At 42.5% G+C, this 18,949-nt stretch overlaps 1 protein-coding gene across 2 annotated transcripts in view; it reads left to right on the top strand.

The window, feature by feature from the left end:
- elavl2 (ELAV like neuron-specific RNA binding protein 2) overlaps positions 1 to 18,949 on the top strand; it is an 82,134-nt gene that overhangs the window by 42,584 nt on the left and 20,601 nt on the right. For both annotated transcript variants that reach the window (XM_067416346.1, XM_067416345.1), the window contains exon 3: positions 12,703 to 12,946. In XM_067416346.1, the coding sequence (XP_067272447.1) occupies positions 12,703 to 12,946 (244 nt within the window). The remainder of the gene's footprint in view (positions 1 to 12,702; positions 12,947 to 18,949) is intronic.

Raw genomic sequence — 18,949 nt, 5'->3', positions numbered from 1 at the left:
ATGCATCAGAATAAATGTTCAAATGTGTTTAGATTGTGTAGTGTTTAATTTAGGTTGTAGATAGTGATGCTGATCTGACAGTAGCATGCATTTTTCCTTTCTTTTGTTTGTTTTGCTTCACTGGCACTATCCACAAATAGGGTAATAAATAGGGATGTTAATTTCATATATTTTTTCGAAGCTTGTTAACCGATCAATCAACCATTAACCAACAAGATTGTTAAATTACAATTAAATTAGAATGAATATGTATCGGTGATCTTTTACAGATAACAAAATATGTTTTCGAAGGGTTTAGTTATACATGTGCAAAAATGCAGCATTTACACATCGTCATATCACTTGCAGCACTTTTGTGAAAGTAGAAAGACAGAATAAAATCATATAAAATGAATAAATATGCAAATACACTATAATCTTATATTGCCAAATATAAAAAAGTACATATCTTTAACATGCACTATATTGCCAAATGCTTTAAAACCCCTGCCTTTACATGCACGTGAACTTTAAAGACATCCCATTCTTAATCCATAGGGTTTAATATGGCCCACACTTTGCATCTATAACAGCTTAAGCTCTTCTGGGAAGGCTTTCCACAAGGTTTAGGACTGTGTTTATGGGAGTTTTTGACCATTCTTCTAGAAGCACATTCATGATGTTGGACGAGAAGGCCTGGCTTTCAGTCTCTGCTCTAATTCATCCCAAAGGTGATCTATCAGGTTGAGGTCAGGACTCTGTGCAGGCCAGTCAAGTTCCTCCACACCAAACTCGCTCATCCAGGCCTGTATGCACCGACGCTTTGTGCACTGGTGTGCAGTCTTGTTAGCACAGGAAGGGGCGTCCCCATAATGTTTCCACAAAGTTAGGAGCATGAATTGTCCAAAATGTCTTGGTATGCTGAAGCATTGAGTTCCTTTCATTGGAACTAAGGGACCAAGCCCAACCCCAACCCCTGAAAAACAATCCCACACCATAGGCCCCCTCAACCAAACATTACGCTTGGCACAATGCAGTCAGGCAAGTCCCGTTCTCCTGGCAACCGCCAAACCCAGACTTGTCCATGTAATTATCAGACAGGGAAGTGTGATTGGTCACTCAGAGAACACGTTTTACTGCTCTAGAGTCCAGTGGCGGCTGCTTTACTTCACTGCATCCCACGCTTTGCATTGCACTTGATGTAAGGCTCGGATGAGCTGCTCGGCCATGGAAACCCATTCCATGAAGCTCTCTACGCTGTTCTTGAGCTCATCTGAAAGCCACAGAAGTTTGGAGGTCTGGAGCTGTTGACTCTGCAGAACATTGGCAACTTCTGCGCACTGTGACCCTCAGCATGTGCTGACCCTGCTCTGTGATTTTTACCTGGATTATCACTTTGTGGCTGAGTTCCTGTTGTTCCCAATTGCTTTCACCTTTGTTATAACACCACTAACAGGTGACTGTAGAATATTTAGTAGTGAGGAAATGTCAGGAATGGACTTATTGCACAGCTGGCAACCTAACACGGTATCGCGCTTGAGTTCACTAGTCACTCTTTCATTAATCTTTGCAGAAGCATCTGCATGCCCAGTGCTTGATTTATACACCTGTGTCCATGAAAGTAATTGGAATTCAATAATTTGGAGAGGTGTCTCAACAACTTTGGCACTATAGTGTATGTCACTTAAATAATTTACAGATTAACAAAACAAAAGAAAAAAGTGACAACAAATAGTTGGCTTTGGTTCATTTTTGTGACTCAACTCCAAAAAGAAGTTAATGGAAAGGAAACAGAGACTGCAGAAAGCGGACTGCACCCTTTCAGTTTCGAATGATGTCTTGCGCTTGTCTGTGTGACCTCAAATGTTTTTTTTTTTTAAGTAGTCTCTGCTGTTATAAGGAAACACTTTGAGTGAATGTGCGCTGCAGACGCCTCACGCACACTTCAGTTGTAGCATTGATAACATGACATCGCAGCCGGTTCATTATCAAAATAAAATAATCAACCAAAGTTACATTGCTTAGTTTAAATAGCCTGTAGTACAATCTCTGATAAATGGCCACATTTGGATTCGTATCAAATAAGTAAGGCCAACGCCAGTTTCAGTTTTACTTTAAATACATTTTTCGCTTGATGTTCATATTGCTACTTGTGTTTTTGTTCTGTTTTGAATACAGATCCGTGTGAACGGGGATCGTTTTGACTAAGGTGTCATTCGTTTTGGTACATCATTGTCATGGAAGCACACCCTAACAATCCTATTGTGCAGCCATTATATTCTAACTAAAGCCGGGGACACTGAACGACTGGCTGAAACATTCTAAGACTGAACTGAACACATTTACAGACTGTTTCCTCTGACTGGAGCAGATTTTAATCTTTGGCAGTCAGAGAACAGCACAAATGTTTACGACAGAGCCAGACTGCTATAAACGATTTCGTCAGATGAACGCGCGTTGCCACGGTTACAGTTATGCGCCTGGCCCGAAGTTAACTTCCTCCGGTGTATGTTTGTTGAATAAAGTTGTTTTTATCGGTCTGGCTAGTGGATAGTATGGCGCACTCTGTAGAAACACATTTTTGACATACTATTCTTGGATAACACATTAATAAATATTAACAATCAAGAGAGGACACCAGCGCAAAAACAGCGTGTGACTCACCAAAAAGCCTGGCTTGAATGCTTTATAAACATCCAGTCTGACTGCATGAGATCAGCGTCTAATGTAATTGTTTTTATTTATTTAGCTTGTCATAAATAATCTACTGTAGGTAACTTATTCTGTCTGCGTTTACACTTGGCATATGCGATCGCCGATCGGCTCATCAGTCAATCAGGCCACAGCACGTTTATATTTGATCACGTCAAGGTGTCACCATCTGGATAACTGATCGTATTTATTTTTACCGCAAAATATTTAATGGGCCTTCATCACGGAGTGTAAAACAACTTTTGCTTTTTCCTTTATCAATAACAGTGCCCATAGAGCACGGGATTTATGTGATGCATTCATACCATCACTCTCAAATAGGGTTCATCTATGAATTTAAGTTTCCCAACATTAATCTTATATTATGAAAGAAAGAAACATGTTATTCCCACGCACTGCATAATTGAAAGGCGAGCGCACACGCATTTAACGGCATTGGACACACACACACACACACACACACACACACACACACACACACACACACACACACACACACACACGTTGGTCTATGTGGTTTACAGGGACTCTCCATAGGCGTAATGGTTTTTAAACTGTACAAACCGTATTTTCTATCCCCTTACACTGTCCCTGCCCCTAAACCTATCCATCACACACACACTGCCACTGCCCTTGCCCCTGCCCCTAAACCTACCCATCACAGGAAACATTCTGCATTTTTACTTTCTCAAAAAAACATAATTTAGTATGTTTTTAAGGCCATTTGAATTATGAGGACATTTGATATGTCCTCATAAACCACATTTATAGTGTAATACCAGTGTAATACCCATGCAGTTATACAGATTTGTGTCCTCATAAACCACATAAACAGGCTCACACACACACACACACACACACACACACACACACACACACACACACACACACACACACACACACACACACACACACACACACACACACACTTTAATTCTGTCATTATCACTCCCTCATGTTGTTCAAAACCCTTCGTTCATCTTCCGATCTTTTTTCTTTCATACCAGTTGTCTAATGTATTTTCAAGTTGCAAACCTTTTTTGACACCATTTCTCTCCTTTTTTACAATCTTGCTTGTTTTAAAAAGACTGATGGTATCCAAGAAAAGTGACGTCATCCGCAATATCCCCACAAATATTAAGCGTAGAAAAATATTAGAAATCGTTGTGAGGAGGACTGGCAATGACTGCTTCTTAAATTCTAAGACTAGAGTCTTAAAATACAGCACACTGCATGATTTCAATCCCTGATTCGGCACGTTTGAGCATTATCAGTCGTAACAACCATTCCATTCATCCATTCATAATCGCCCTAACAGTCGTTAGGTGTGTCCTCGGCTTAAGAACAGGGAAAATGGTCAACCAGCGCATTCTTATAAGGGGGATTTACATTATTTCTGAGGTCTATACATTATTTCTGAATGTAATTTTGGTGCCGATAACCTTTTGGGTTGTGTCGACATATTCGCATATAATCTCTCTCTCCTACTTTGTAAATGTAAAGGTCCTTAACTCAATTTGCTAGCGATCACATCTAGTCCTGTTGCGATTAATTAAATAATCACGATTATTTGATCTGGTTCGATTATTGCGTTCTTTTATTGGCCTGTTACGGCACAAGGGGGAGTTAATAAATAGTCAAACCCCAATTTCGTGCAATATATTCTGTCATTTGAAGCCATCCCATAGCTGAATGTGAGGGACAGAAGAATATTTACATTGTTCAATTAAAGTTGACAGAAACTCGTCTTCCCTCCACTGTGGCTGTCAATCATTCTCCGTTCAGCATTCAAACAGTGCGCCTCGTCCGGATACGACGGACAGCATGGTACACTATCTCCAATATCATGTATTCCCGTTATAGTACTGTAGATAAAGGGCTGTGGATTTGCATGAAACTGCATGCTGGAGTTTATTGTGGTTTCTAAACTCTCGTACTCTCTACCAGGTGTCTGTTAGATCACAAAACACAACTATAAATTGTCCCCAAATGCACAAGAAATGCAATTTAAAAATGTGAAGAAACCCAAATGATCAATAAACGTTTTGGCAGATATACATTATACACTAGGATTTTTGCGCTCTTTATTTCTTCACTTTGTGCCATGAACTATGAACTTAAAGTGTGCTCTTGTGCAACGCATCGCTGTGACTAATTTTGCACCCGGGATGTTTCATATTAAAGCGTTTCATATTATTATAGTTATTATAGTATAGTGAAAGATTATTAAAAGCCTATCTTGTTCTGTCGTATCTATCATATCTTGTTGCCTCATTAAAAGGTTGCACAATACATTTAAAATGAGCATCTTTTAGTTGTAAATTTTACAAAATGACTCTGCTTATAGAAGTTACTGCTGAATTATCAGACTTAGTTTACCTTTCCGGGCAAAGTGCGCTAAGCCGCTGTCCAATCACAACACGGGAAGCGCTGGCCCAATCAGAACTCGTTACGTGTTTCTGAAGGAGGGACTTCATAGAACAAGGAAATCATCAGGCCGTTTTTAGGACAGAGGAAACAGCGCTGTACAGATAAGTCAATTGTGTGAAAAATACTGTTTTTTTTACACGCGAAACATGAACTCATGTTATATTGCACTGTAAGCACAATCAAAGCTTCGAAAACAAGCGAAGAATGGGACCTTTAATATTTGAAGGTGTTAACTGTAATCATACGTTGCAAATGTTAACTTTGATAAGATAAGGGATTACAATTAATTACAATTTTTTAATGAATGAAGCACACAACAACATGTATGACAGCCCTAAAACGACAAATAATTGTCATAACCGCAATCATCTTTTTAATTGTCCGCCAAATAGTGACAGGCCTAATCGCACCGTTATCCAGGGCCGCTTCATGCCAATGAGCTTGCTACTCAACATTAAAATACTTGCGGCACACTAAGGCTGAACAATATGGACAATTTCATATCTCGATTTTCATGCCAGAAATCTTGATATCGATACAAAACGATATGACTGTGTTCGGTGAAAACTATTTCTCACGTACTAAAAAAACAATACATGTAGAGTTTGTAAAATACACACTGATGTCTATGGAAGAGATAATAATCCTTTCCATTATAATTCGACACGTTTTATTCATATCAGATTCACATTGTGTAAGTAACTTCAGTGTTTGCTCTATTCTATTCCCAGTTCACCAGCTGCTTACTTTTAAGTATTTCGGGAGAAGTGGATGAATTCACTTGTTGTAAACATAGAGGTTGCAAATCCAACAGATCTGATTCTCTGAACTGCGTCTGCGGCACAAACTAACACGGCGGCGCCCATCGCGCATACAGCTCAACTAACGCCATCGTTATAAAGGGGTTTAAACAACAATATACTTCCACTTGCATGTATTTGACAATCAGAATATCAGATATTTCATGCCACAGCTAACACATTTGTGAATATTCTGAATAAAAAAGGAAAAATGACATAAAAGCAGTTCATCATTCATTCAGCGCTGCTGCTGCGGCGTGTCACGTGACGAGCAATGACGCGTCACCATGGAAACGCCCCCCCCCCCCCCCCCCAATATAGTTCCCACATCCCTGGTAGTGTGTGCGTGCTGGCTTTAGCGGTGTATTGAAGGGCACTCGTTGTATGCAGGGCGAGCGCGGGAGAGGGGAAATCTATATCGTTGCTTTTTTCAATAGTAATATCTTGAAACTTTATATCTAGATATAGATACGATAACGATATATCGTTCAGCCCTACAGCACACTTCAGAAACCCTCCCCCTTCCCCAGCTCCACCTGCATAGATCTGCCACAGTGGTTATGCAGGCCTGTTATATGCGCAGCAGCAGCCCTTTCATGTTAACAGCAATGTCTGAAAATGAACAAAATGTGGGACAGATAATTTTTTTGTCATTTTAAATTACATTTTCTAAATAAAATGGCTTTATGGGATTACTGGTTTTACATTTAAAAATCAACAGTAAGTTATGATGTACCTTATAAATTGTTGGATGCATCATACAGATGTTTGATGTTTAAGCTGTTTAAAAAATAAAATAATAGTTTAGCAGGTAGTTATAATAGCTAATAGCTCTGTTAAAAACCTGCTTTTTTTCCGAACAGGCTTTAATCAATGATTTAAAGCAAAATACAATGATCATTTACTGATTTCTACCCTGTTTGTGGAAGTGCCTTCTGTTCTGAGGGTTCCCTTTCGAGAGAGGTTCCTCTTATTGCGTATGGGAAAAACTCCTTTTCTCGAGAATGTGAAGCAAAACTTTATTAATAAAGGTATCTATGTAAAGCGCAGTGCAGCTGCACGGCCATAGCTCGGCGCGCTCTGATTGGCCGGGCCGCGACAACTGCAGGAACCTATGGTGAGGCGGCTGAGAGGAGCGAACCAATGGGGCGCTCCAGAGAGACCGCCGAAAAGGGGGCTTATATTAGCATACAGGAGGCTATATAAGACCCTGATTCACCATAGGTGTCAGATTTAATCTACTTCAGCGCCACCGTCGCCGACCCCCGGAATCAAGCAAACCGCCGTCGAAAAGCAACCAGCGGAACATTCCTGCAGCCCTGAGGATGCCGGATTCCCTCCGGGTCTCCGCCTTCAGCCACCTGCGTTCCAGCTGCGCCACCTGGCGTTAAATATCCTTTATTCTGTGTGTCTATGTTGAGTGTGTTTGTGTGTGTGTTGCTGCTGCAACGCCACTATAGCTTACAGGCTTGTTCTATGCGAGGACTCTCTCGTTCCGCCGCGCCGTATAGCGCCGCGGAAAGACGGAGCTCTTTTCACTCTCCCTCTTCTCTCGTTCCGTCGCGCTTAATAGCGCCGCGGAGAGAGAGAATGTTAGAGGACATGAGCAAACTCAAGCCGAAGCTCTCTTCACTCTACCGCCGCCGCGGCTCTTCTTCCGCCGCTGCCGCAGAGTTGTTCTCACTCTTACTCTTCTCTCGTTCCGTCGCGCTACTGCTGTGGACAGAGATTATTAGAGTGAATAGGCGAACTCGAGCCTAAGCTCTCGTCACTATACCGCCGTGCTGAGGAGGCGCCGCGGACAGCTTTTCCTCACTCTTCAGTGGCTCAGTGGTTCATGTAGATTGTCTACAAATCAGAAGGTTGGTGGTTCGATCCCCGGTTCCACCTGACCAAGTGTCAAGGTGTCCTTGAGCAAGACACCTAACCCCAGCTGCTCCCGATGAGCTGGATGGTGCCTTACATGGCTGACATCGCCGTCGGTGTATGAATGGGTGAATGTGAGGCGATATGTAAAGCACTTTGGATGGCCATAGGGTCTGTTGAAAGCGCTATATAAATGCAGTCCATTTACCATTTACTCTTCCTCTTCTCTAGTTCAGTCGCGCTATCGCCGCGGACAGAGAATACTAGAGTGAATAAACTAACTCGAGCCGAAGCTCTCGCCGTCCTAAGAAGCGCCGCAGACAGACAGAGTTTTTACTCACTCTTCCAATTCTCTCGTTCAATCGCGCTATTGCCGCGGACAGAGAATACTAGAGTGAATAAACTAACTCGAGCCGAAGCCGCCACAAGATTTTACCGCCACCGTGCTGAAGCGCCGCGGACAGACACAGCTGTCCTCACGCTTCCTCTTCTCTCGTTCCGTCGTGCTAAGAACCACCACGGACAGAGAATACTAGAGTAAGTTAGACGAGTGAGCTCGGACTGTTGGGTATGTCAAGAACATTCTCGCTGCAGCGTTTTGCTGACTAGAGCGCGACTTACATCATAGCACACGCTCGATGTCAGAGCATAAGGGCGTCGGAAATATGGCTGCCAAGCTAAGCCTTTTTTCACTCTATCACTTCCAGTCCCCTTTATTCAGGCGGCTGGAAAGGTTTTTACACTGTAGACAAAGTGTCCACTACACAGTGTGCACCCCTACATAAGCGCTGTTAATTCAACCCCACAAAATCACAAATAAATCCTGCCGCGGCCGGATTACACCATGTAAAGTCAACTAGCCTTATTGCAGTCAACTAGCCTGTGGTCAAACACGCTTGTCTGCACACGCGCTTTCAGTCTAGACTAGAGCATAACGGCATTGTGGAATGGCTCCCATACCACCTGCACTTCCTTACATTCTCCCAGTTCCCTTAAGGTAAGTGACTGGAGATGAAATATTGCAGTCAACTAGCCTGTGTTAAACACGCTCGTCTGCACACTAATGCTGTGTGCGTTTACCCCTGTGGACTCGCTCACTGGTTTGCAACCGTGGGTATTCTACGTAGGTTGCGCGCCACTGCACATTGTTTACAACTACACACAAAAGAGGTTTTCTATGTAGGAAATGTGCCCACTTTACAGTCTGCACTCCTGCACCCAAGCACTTTTCACAAAGCCCACTCTCTCGCACACAATATAAATGTGAGGCGCGCGCCCACTGCAAAGCCTGCACCGCCAAAACCTAACACTATCCCCAGAGTGTTACAAGCAGTGTTACAGCACAAGCAACCGGGTTAACAGGCCCCTATTACTAAGCGGCCAGCCCCCGAATCCAATTCAACCCCTGGCTTCACGAGCCCAGGCCTGGCAGGCCATTCCTGGTATATAATATTGTGTGTTGAACATATAAAACGAGGTTCTCGCTACAGTTTTGCTCGCAGACCCCCACGATTCAAGCCGTGGTCGAGCCCTCAGTAAGAAGCAGTGTCAGTCACGTGCTTCTCGCTGAGGTATTAAAACTGTTAAAGGAGAGAGCGGTGGAAACAGTGCACCCGACGCTAGCGAGTCAGGTTTTTACTGTCGTTAATTCCTCATCCCGAAAATGGATGGCGGTCTCAGGCCCATTTTCCAGACATCTGAACAAAGCACTTATGACACGCTCGTTTCAAGATGCTGACGGTGAAACAAATCCTTGCACACGTTTGCCCCGGGGATTGGGTTTTCACAATAGATCTAAAAAACGCATACTTTCACGTTACGATAGCCTCCCCACCTACAGGCCATTCTTGAGATTCGCCTTTGAGGGGCAGGCTTATCAGTACAGTCACTGTCATAGACTCAAGACTCAACGAGCGGCTTACGTCATAAGAACCACCACGTCTTGGTAACGTACATAAAATCGCCAGGGCAGCTGAGATCAGACTCTCTTCACTGCATGGCTAAGCATCTCCTTTTATGGGCAGAGCACAATCTGAGCTCCCTAAGGGCGGCTCACGTGCCAGGTATTCTGAATCAGGGTCCGGACATGTTATCCAGAGGACCCATTCCCCCAGGGGGATCGTCCCTTCACCCGCAAACGATTCAGCTGGCACAGCTCACGCTGCCCAATATTTTTCTGCAAACGCAGGGACGCCCTGGCCCATGTTGGCCCAGACTCCCTCTATGCTCCCTCCGATTGCGATGCAGCTGCAAGCCTGTGCTTTTAATAGCCCCACTTTGGAAGAACCGCACATGGTTCACCGAACTGATTCAGCTGCCAGACACAGCCCCATGGCCCATTCCGCTGAGGAAATACCTCCTTACGCCGGCAAAAGGGAAGATCTGGCATCCCAGTCCCGAGCTGTGGGCCCTCCACGAATGGCCCATCGACGGGTATCCGGGAACCTCTCTGACAAGTTATGAACACTTTTTCAGAAGCTAGAGCCCCCGCTATCTGGCAGCTCTGCTTTGAAGTGGTCAGTGGTTTTCTAATCAGTGTGCTGCGCGAAACATCGACGCACACTCATGCGAACTGGCGGAACTGCTCGCTTTCTCCAAGAGCTAATGGACGCGGGTCGTTCCCCCTCCAGGCTCAAAGTATATGTCTCCGCCATAGCAGCTAACCACGCTCCGATCACGGCACATTCACTAGGGAAAAGTGATCTTATTGTATGTTTTGTCATGAAACAGACTCTCACACTGGATAGTGGATGCAATCCCACTAGCATATAGGTCTAGAACCTAACCTGTCCTACAGGCATTAAAGCCCACTCCACTAGAGGCATGGCTTTGTCTTGGGCTTGGTCATGTGGCACTTCCATGGAAGATATTTGTGCGGCGGCAGGCTGGGCCTCTCCGCCCACTTTTATCAGATTCTACAATTTGGAGGTCCCAGCTTTACAAGCAGTGCTTTTCTCCGTCTAGGGCTCTATCTGCAGCCCTGGAAACACGATTGCTTATTGTGTTCCACTTATACTCAATCGTTCATAGCACCTTTACACTCTACCATAGATCCGACTATGTCCGGTCAGGTGTTCAAACGAACCGACTCTTCCGGTTTTTTCACTCTTCTTATGAAGCCCGCCTGTGTCGGTCTCTCTAAAGGTTTTTTGACTTTCCCTCATTCAGTTGGGGATTTTGGGTCAGTCAGCACACACGGCGTTTTACATTGTGTTCCCATACGTAATACGAGGAACCTCTCTCGAAAGGGAACGTACTCGGTTACTTTCGTAACCTCGGTTCCCTGAGAGAGAGGGAACGAGTATTGCGTTCCGTGCCGTGTTCGTGCTTCTCAGGTGTCGCTTCAGTCGATTTTAAAACCTGACACCTATGGTGAATCAGGGTCTTATATAGCCTCCTGTATGGTAATATAAGCCCCCTTTTCGGCGGTCTCTCTGGAGCGCCCCATTGGTTCGCTCCTCTCAGCCGCCTCACCATAGGTTCCTGCAGTTGCCGCGGCCCGGCCAATCAGAGCGCGTCAAGCTATGGCCGTGCAGCTGCGCTGCGCTTTACATAGATACCTTTATTAATAAAGTTTAGCTTCACATTCTCAAGAAAAGGAGTTTTTCCCATACTCAATACGAGGAACCTCACTCGAAAGGGAACTGAGGTTACGAAAGTAACCAAGTACGTTTTCTTTTCTAGAATAATTTCCTTTGTTTTGATTGGTGGTTATTACACTTGTTCTGGTGCTGCTGTTGCTGTTTTTTTTTTTTTTTTTCTTCATATGCATTTGCGCTTTTTGAGCTGGTCTTTTTTACGATTTAACAGACTCTCAAAGTCCCCTGGTCATTTTTATATTTCTTTTTAAAGGGTTAGTTCACCCAAAAATGAAATGTATGTCATTAACTCCTCCCCCTAATGTCGTTCCACACCCGTAAGACCTCCGTTCATCTTCACACACAGTTTAAGATATTTTATATTTAGTCTGAGAGCGTATGCAAGTGTATGCACACTATACTGTCCATGTCCAGAAAGGGAATAAAAACATCATCACAGTAGTCCATATGTGACATCAGTGGGTTAATCAGAGTCTCTTGAAGCATCAGAAATACATTTGGGTCCAAAAATAACAAAAACTACGACTTTATTCAGCATTATCTTCTCTTCCGCATTCCTCCAAAAAGATTCAAACGGTGTGAATCGATCAATGATTCCGGTCGCCAATGTCACGTGATTTCAGCAGTTTGCCGGTTTGACGTGATCCGAACTGCTGAAATCACGTGACATTGGCGACCCGAATCATTGATTGATTCACACCGTTTGAATCTTTTTGGAGGAACGCGGAAGAGAAGACAATGCTGAATAAAATCATACATTTTGGTCCAAAAATATCAAAAACTATTTCCGATGCTTCAAGAGACTCTAATTAACCCACTGATGTCTCATATGGACTACTGTGATGATGTTTTTATTCCCTTTCTGGACATGGACAGTATAGTGTGCATACACTTGCGTACTCTCTCAGACTAAATATAAAATATCTTAAACTGTGTGTGAACGTGAACGGAGGTCTTACGGGTGTGGAACGACATAAATTTCATTTTTGGGTGAACTAACCCTTTAAAAACACCATAATGCTCTTGTTATAATCTGCTGAATTAGCTGATAGATAATTTCTATTTCTAGTAAGCAAAGTAGCTAATGTTAGTGATATTCTGTTGTGTATTCAAAAATGGAATGTAAGGATGGCAGTGTGCCAGGTCTGATGTCCGATACCTAACACAATTTATGGATTTTGTAACGAAACATGATGCACCCATTTTGAATATGTGGGAATGTGAGCGAGGTTTGACAGCTCAACAGCCTTTCATGTTAATTAATTTGTCATTTCCCTGTTTTCATGACTAACTCCATGTGTTTTTGCGCCTTATAGCAGGTGATCACAGCCATGGAGACACAGCTGTCCAACGGGCCGAGCTGTACCACCAGCAATGGTCCCAACAGTGTCTCTAACAACTGCACATCACCTGTGGAGATGCCCAATGGCACAGAGGACAGTAAAACCAATCTGATCGTGAACTACCTCCCACAGAACATGACCCAAGAAGAGCTCAAGAGTTTGTTCGGCAGCATCGGAGAGATCGAGTCGTGCAAACTTGTGCGAGACAAAATCACTGGTACTTGTGACTATCTTTGTAATATTTTTGAATTTGCGAATAATCTGTTGTGGTTGACCGATATGGATTTTTTTTTTAGATGGGTGATTTAGTATCTTACAGAGCAGGGTGGCTGATGGCCGTATATATTGGATTTAACATGTTAATGTAATTAATTATGGAAAAATAGCATGAATAAAATTGCGATTTAACGTATTTATTGCACATTCATAAAGAGCAATTTCCATAATGGATCAGCCGTTTGAATTAATCGAATGACTGACTCATGACTTTACCGCCACCTACTGGCAGGTTTATTTTCTTTATTTAGGGTATCACTTCATTTATAAAAATAACTTCATATGAATTGAAAATAGTTTCCAACCTGTATGACTTTATTTATTTTGCAGAACATAATATATTTTGAAGAATGCTTGCAACCTAATTGTTTTGGTCTATAAATACATCTAAATAGCAATTCAGATGCAGTTTATAAAAAACCCCACAAAAAAACATTGCAGTTGTAGCCTAGACGTTTATGCTTAATACATTCTATGTTAAATAAAATAAAATATTTATCTAAAGCTACTTTTTATAATGTCTTTGATTTTCTCATTTAACACAATAATGACATTAAATTATCCTTTTGGTGGTAAAACAGCACATGTAATTAGATTTAAAAATGGAATTGCTTGACAGCCCTATATCTTTATACACTATATGCACTGATCAGGCATAATATCTTATATGTACATAATTAGGACCAACTTCCTAATGTTGTGTTGGTCCCCTTTTTGCTGCCAAAACAGCCCTGACCTGTCGAGGCATGGACTCCACTAGACCCCTGAAGGTGTGCTGTGGTATCTGGCACCAAGACATTAGCAACAGATGCTTTAAGTCCTGTAAGTTGCAAGGTGGGGCCTTCAATGGATCAGACTTGTTTGTTCAGCACGTCCCACAGATGCTCGATTGGATTGAGATCTGGGGAATCTGGAGGCCAAGTCAACACCTCAAACTCGTTGTGCTCCTCAAACCATTCCTGAAGCATTTGTGCTTTGTGTCAGGAGCATTATCTGCTGGAAGAGCCACAGCCACCAGAATACCGTTTCCATGAAAGGCTGAACATGGTCTCAGCAATGCTTTAGGTATGCTTTTATGTAAATGCTTAGGTAGGTGGAGCGTGTCAAAGTGACATCCACATGGATGGAGGACCCAAGGTTTCCCAGCAGAACATTGCCCAAAGCATCACACTGCCTCCGCCGGCTCGCCTTCTTCCCATAGTGCATCCTGGGGCCATGTGTTCCTCAGGTAAGTAACGCACACACACACGGCCATCCACATGATGTCAAAGAAAACGTGATTCCTCAGACCAGGCCACCTTCTTCCATTGCTCCGTGGTCCAGTTTTTTGATGCTCACGTGCCACTGTTGGTGCTTTCGGCGGGGTCAGGGGTCAGCATGGGCACCCTGACTGGTCTATGCCGCCCCATACGCAACAAACTGAGATGCTCTGTGTATTCTGACACCTTTCTATCAAAACCAGCATTAACTTCTGGAGCAGTTTGAGCTCCAGTAGCTCGTCTGTTTGATCGGACCACACGGGCCAGCCTTCACTCCCCACGTGCATCAATGAGCCTATGCCATGACCCTGTGGCCGGTTCTCCACTGTTCCTTCCTTGGAGCACTTTTGATAGAGACTGACCACTGCAGACCGGGAACAGCCCACAAGTTTTGGAGATGCTCTGACCCAGTCCTCTAGACATCACAATCTGACACTTGTCAAAATCGCTCATCCATACGCTTGCCCATTTTTACCTGCTTCTAAAACATACATTTTGAGGACAATGTTCACTTGCTGCCTAATATCTCACCCGCTTACAGGTGCCGTGATAGAGATAATCAGTGTTATTCACGTCACTTTTCAGTGATCATAATGTTATGCGTGATCTGTGTATATTCTGTAATTGTATTATATAATTTTTCACAAATTAATAAACTATTAAATACAGTACATGAGGAAAAAAAAAAGTCAACTGGAACCAACAAAACACAGTACACTCGTAAGTGTGCGCACTGGGAATCATTTTCTTGTAGGCCAGGGGCTGGATTTACAATTTATTATTAAAAATAAAATTAATAGTACAAATTTAATTCTTATTACGTTAAAGGAAGATGAGAATATTTTGTATTCCCAAAAAAACTTTAAGAATGCTTTTTTTTTTTTTTTTTTTAAGAATTCTTAAGACAAAATAATATTCATATTCCTGAAAAGCATGTTCTTAAAAATCGTAAATTGTTTTTGAATGCAGTCAATCCGGTCTTAAATCTAAAAGGTGTTATTAAGCAGTGATGATGAGCTTTTGAGGGGTTTCCATTCAGCAATTAGTCTGGAATGCCCGACTTCTCAATCAATTAACAAAAAATGTCATTGTCTTGAGATAAATTCTTATAAATTTGGAGAACATCTTAATTTTTTTTCTTAAGAACTTTCTAAATTTTAGGGATCCAAGGTAACATTAATTTTACATGCAGTACACAGTAAATATAAAATGTTGGCCCACTGGATCTATAGCACACCATAGTTTATATTTAAGGATTTCAATTTTAAAAGTCCTGCTTCCAACATTGATTGGCCAATCTGAAAAATGCCAAATATCAAATTATATACACTATTTTGCCAAAAGTTTTGGGACACCTGCCTTTACATATACATGAAATTTAATGATGGCCCATTTTTAATAGAGTTTAATAAGGAGTTGGCCCACCCTTTGCAGCTCTAACAGCTTTAACTCTTCTGGGAAGGCTTTCCACAAGGATTTGGAGTGTTTATGGGAAATTTTGACCATTCTTCTAGAAGCGCATTTGTGAGGTCAGGCACTAAGAGTTCCTTTCACTGGAACTAGGGGGCCAAGCCCAACCCCTGAAAATCAACCTGTTACTTGAAATAAACACGACGTTTATAGTTCGTACTACTTTATTCAGTGCACGGCCAAGTTCCACACAACATCCATCACCGTCACCTGCACGCAGATTCAACACTCTGCTCATGCGCCAACCTCCGGCACACCGTGCCGTATTCAACAGTGTAGAAGCACATTTACCGTAATGAACAGTGTAGAGGGGAGATAACATGTTAACAATCTCCCTATACTTTAAACAAACAAAAAAAACAAAAATTTGATATATAAACCATATATAACAGTCAATAGTTACCACAAATAAAACAGTTGTTGCACATAAAACTGCAAGTGTTCAGTCTTTTCGAATGTAACCCTTTTAAACTAAGTATCCACAGTCCTTAGCAGAGCACTTTCAATAGCACCACCGTCCTTCACTGAGTGCTTTCAATAACAACAGAGCAGACGCTCCCTTCTTGGTAAGACAATCAGCGAGTTGAGTTTTTGTGTCTGACCAGAGTACCTTCTTTATTCTTTTATTCTGTATGAGCTCTTTTATACTGCTTATTTCCAGTCGAAGTCGTTTCTCAGTGACCTGTTTTGTTGACTTAAGAGCATCAAACAGAGAGTGATTGTCCGTAACACAGATCAAGGGGGGAGTATTGAGCTCAGCATTTCCAGTTGTGAGCTCAGAAAAGAGGGTAGCCAGAAAAACAGCATTATCTATTCCATCCGATAGGGCTAGTGTCTCCCCTGCCAGAGTACTCCTCACCACACGTCGAATTCTCTTAGATTGCCAACAGAGAGGAGAAAACTTCCTTCCTTCTCCCATGAGACCAATCAATGTTCCCCCTTGTGTGCCCCCATCAGGGAGATTTCCAAGGGAAGCATCACTGAAAACAATCAGGTTGAGAGCATCGTTTCCCAAATGCTGAAACTTGAGTCACCTTTTCAGATTTAATCTTTCTAATGACCTTATTTGTCTCATGAATAGACTGGACTGTAGCATCTTTTATGTTTGACGCTAAGCTGCTTGCATCAAACATAATGTCTGGTCTGGTTTGTTTTGCAACCCACAGTATCTGTCCTATTTTTGACCTAAGCTGCTCTTTTTCTGTCTCATTAAGAGAGGCATCTCTCTGCACAGCACGTGCTGCTTGCAGGCGAATAGGCTGTAGATTTTCAATGTATATATGCTGATGTACATGAACTACATCGTTAATAGTGACAAAGTCCATTCCCACATAGCAGAAATTTTCATGTTCTTCACGTCCAACATGGAACGCAGACTTTAGTATAGGGATTACATCTGTTGAGAAATTTTCTGAGCCTGCCCAAAGAAAATCATCAACATGACATGCGAGTACTCCAGTAACCTTGCGCTGCTCGTCCAACCAATAAAACACTGCTGGATCTACTTGAGACATTCTTCCACCTGTACTCAGCATGATTTCTTTTACTTTGTTGTACCAGTATAGCGATGCATCTGCAAGACCATAAACACACTTGTTTAGTTTCCACAGAATATTTTCCTTTCCAGCTTCAGGAGGAGGTCGGACGTAGATTTCTCTGGACAACTGCATACCTTGTAAGAAAGCAGATTTGATGTCCATAGAATGGACATGCCACTTATTTTGACAGATTACTGCTAATAATAGCCTCAGAGAGTCGGAAGCACAGGTTGGGGAGTCTTTCTGCAGCTCGTGGATATTAAGCTCTTCAAAACCTCTGGCTACAAGTCGTGCTTTAGGCACAATGCCATTGGGAGTTTCTTTGAGACTACAGACCCATCTGGTAGAGACACACTTTTGACCTGCATCATCAACTTCCTCAAAAACATTGTTTTTGCTCCAATTCATAATTTCCTCCTGTTTGGCTGCATCAAATGAAATGTCTTTTGTTATGAGTACATCAGTCTCCCTATCAGTTGATTCAATGTTGAGATTATCAACACATGACAAATCCACTGGCTCCTTTTGTCCATCAGGTTCAATATGTTGCAAATTAAACCAGTTTTTGTATTTTCCTGAGGCTTTGCCTGCTCTGCCTAGAACCTTGGCTCTCTGTAGACTACTACCATCCTGTTTCATAAATGTTACAATCTGTCCTGTCTTTAACTTTACACCAGCAGAAAAGACGGTGTCACAACACAAGCATTGTGATCGGTTTCAGTTTGTGTCATACTAGGATGAACCACTTCTCCTGTATTCACCTCATTGTCGCTGATGTTTTCCTGTTCACTGTCTGTGTTTTCTTCACCATCTGAGCTTTCTGCTCCATTGTTTAAGTTGAATTTTTTACTTGCTGTCTCACTGTTGTCTTGCACAGGTTGTTTATCCGGTAATTCCTGATCATGTGTGTTTATTTTGCAGAGCCTGGATTGATGTACTCTAACTAGAGTCCCCCCATGTCTTACAAATACAACAGCTCCATCTTGACCAATAACTACCCCTGGTCCCTTCCACTCAGGACAGTCTACTCTTTTGTAAAATACCTTGTCTCCTGTCACATACATGTCATCTGTGGGCCTGAGCTGTTTGCGTAGCGCCCTTCTTATCCGCTCAGAAGACTCTGCTTCAGTGAATGCTTTCCTAGAAGCATGTAACGCAGAAATGTGTTCTCCAACTCTAGTACTCATTGTAGTGCCTTGTAGAGCAGGTAGTTTGTCAACTAATACAGAAGGAAGGTTTGGATTCTGTCCAAACACTAGTTGATATGGACTGTAGCCATGAACGTTCAACATACTGTTCTTGGCCATGAGGGCCCAGTCAAGGGCAGTATGCCAGTCACATCCATTTTCTCGTTTGACCTTCTGGATTATTTCAGTGAGCGTTTGATTATGTCTTTCAAGTAGCCCGTTGCTCCAGGGACTGTATCCTGCTGTTGTTTTTGTCTCAATGTTAAAGTTTTCAGCCATGTCTCTGATTTCTTCATTGTTGAATTCTCCACCATTGTCACTGTACAGCCTCTGGGGGGCGCCATGGACACTTATCCAAGTGTGAATGAAGGAGTTGACAATTTCAGATGACTTCTTTGTTTTAACAATGTTTCCAGCACTGAAACGTGTAAAGTGGTCGATAATGTGAAGATACCACACACCTGGCTCCAACTCGTGCAGATCCACTGCC

Source organism: Pseudorasbora parva, chromosome 14, assembly GCF_024679245.1.
Source record: "Pseudorasbora parva isolate DD20220531a chromosome 14, ASM2467924v1, whole genome shotgun sequence".
Taxonomy (NCBI): Eukaryota; Metazoa; Chordata; class Actinopteri; order Cypriniformes; family Gobionidae; genus Pseudorasbora; species Pseudorasbora parva.
This window is presented reverse-complemented; position numbering and strand designations above follow the sequence as displayed.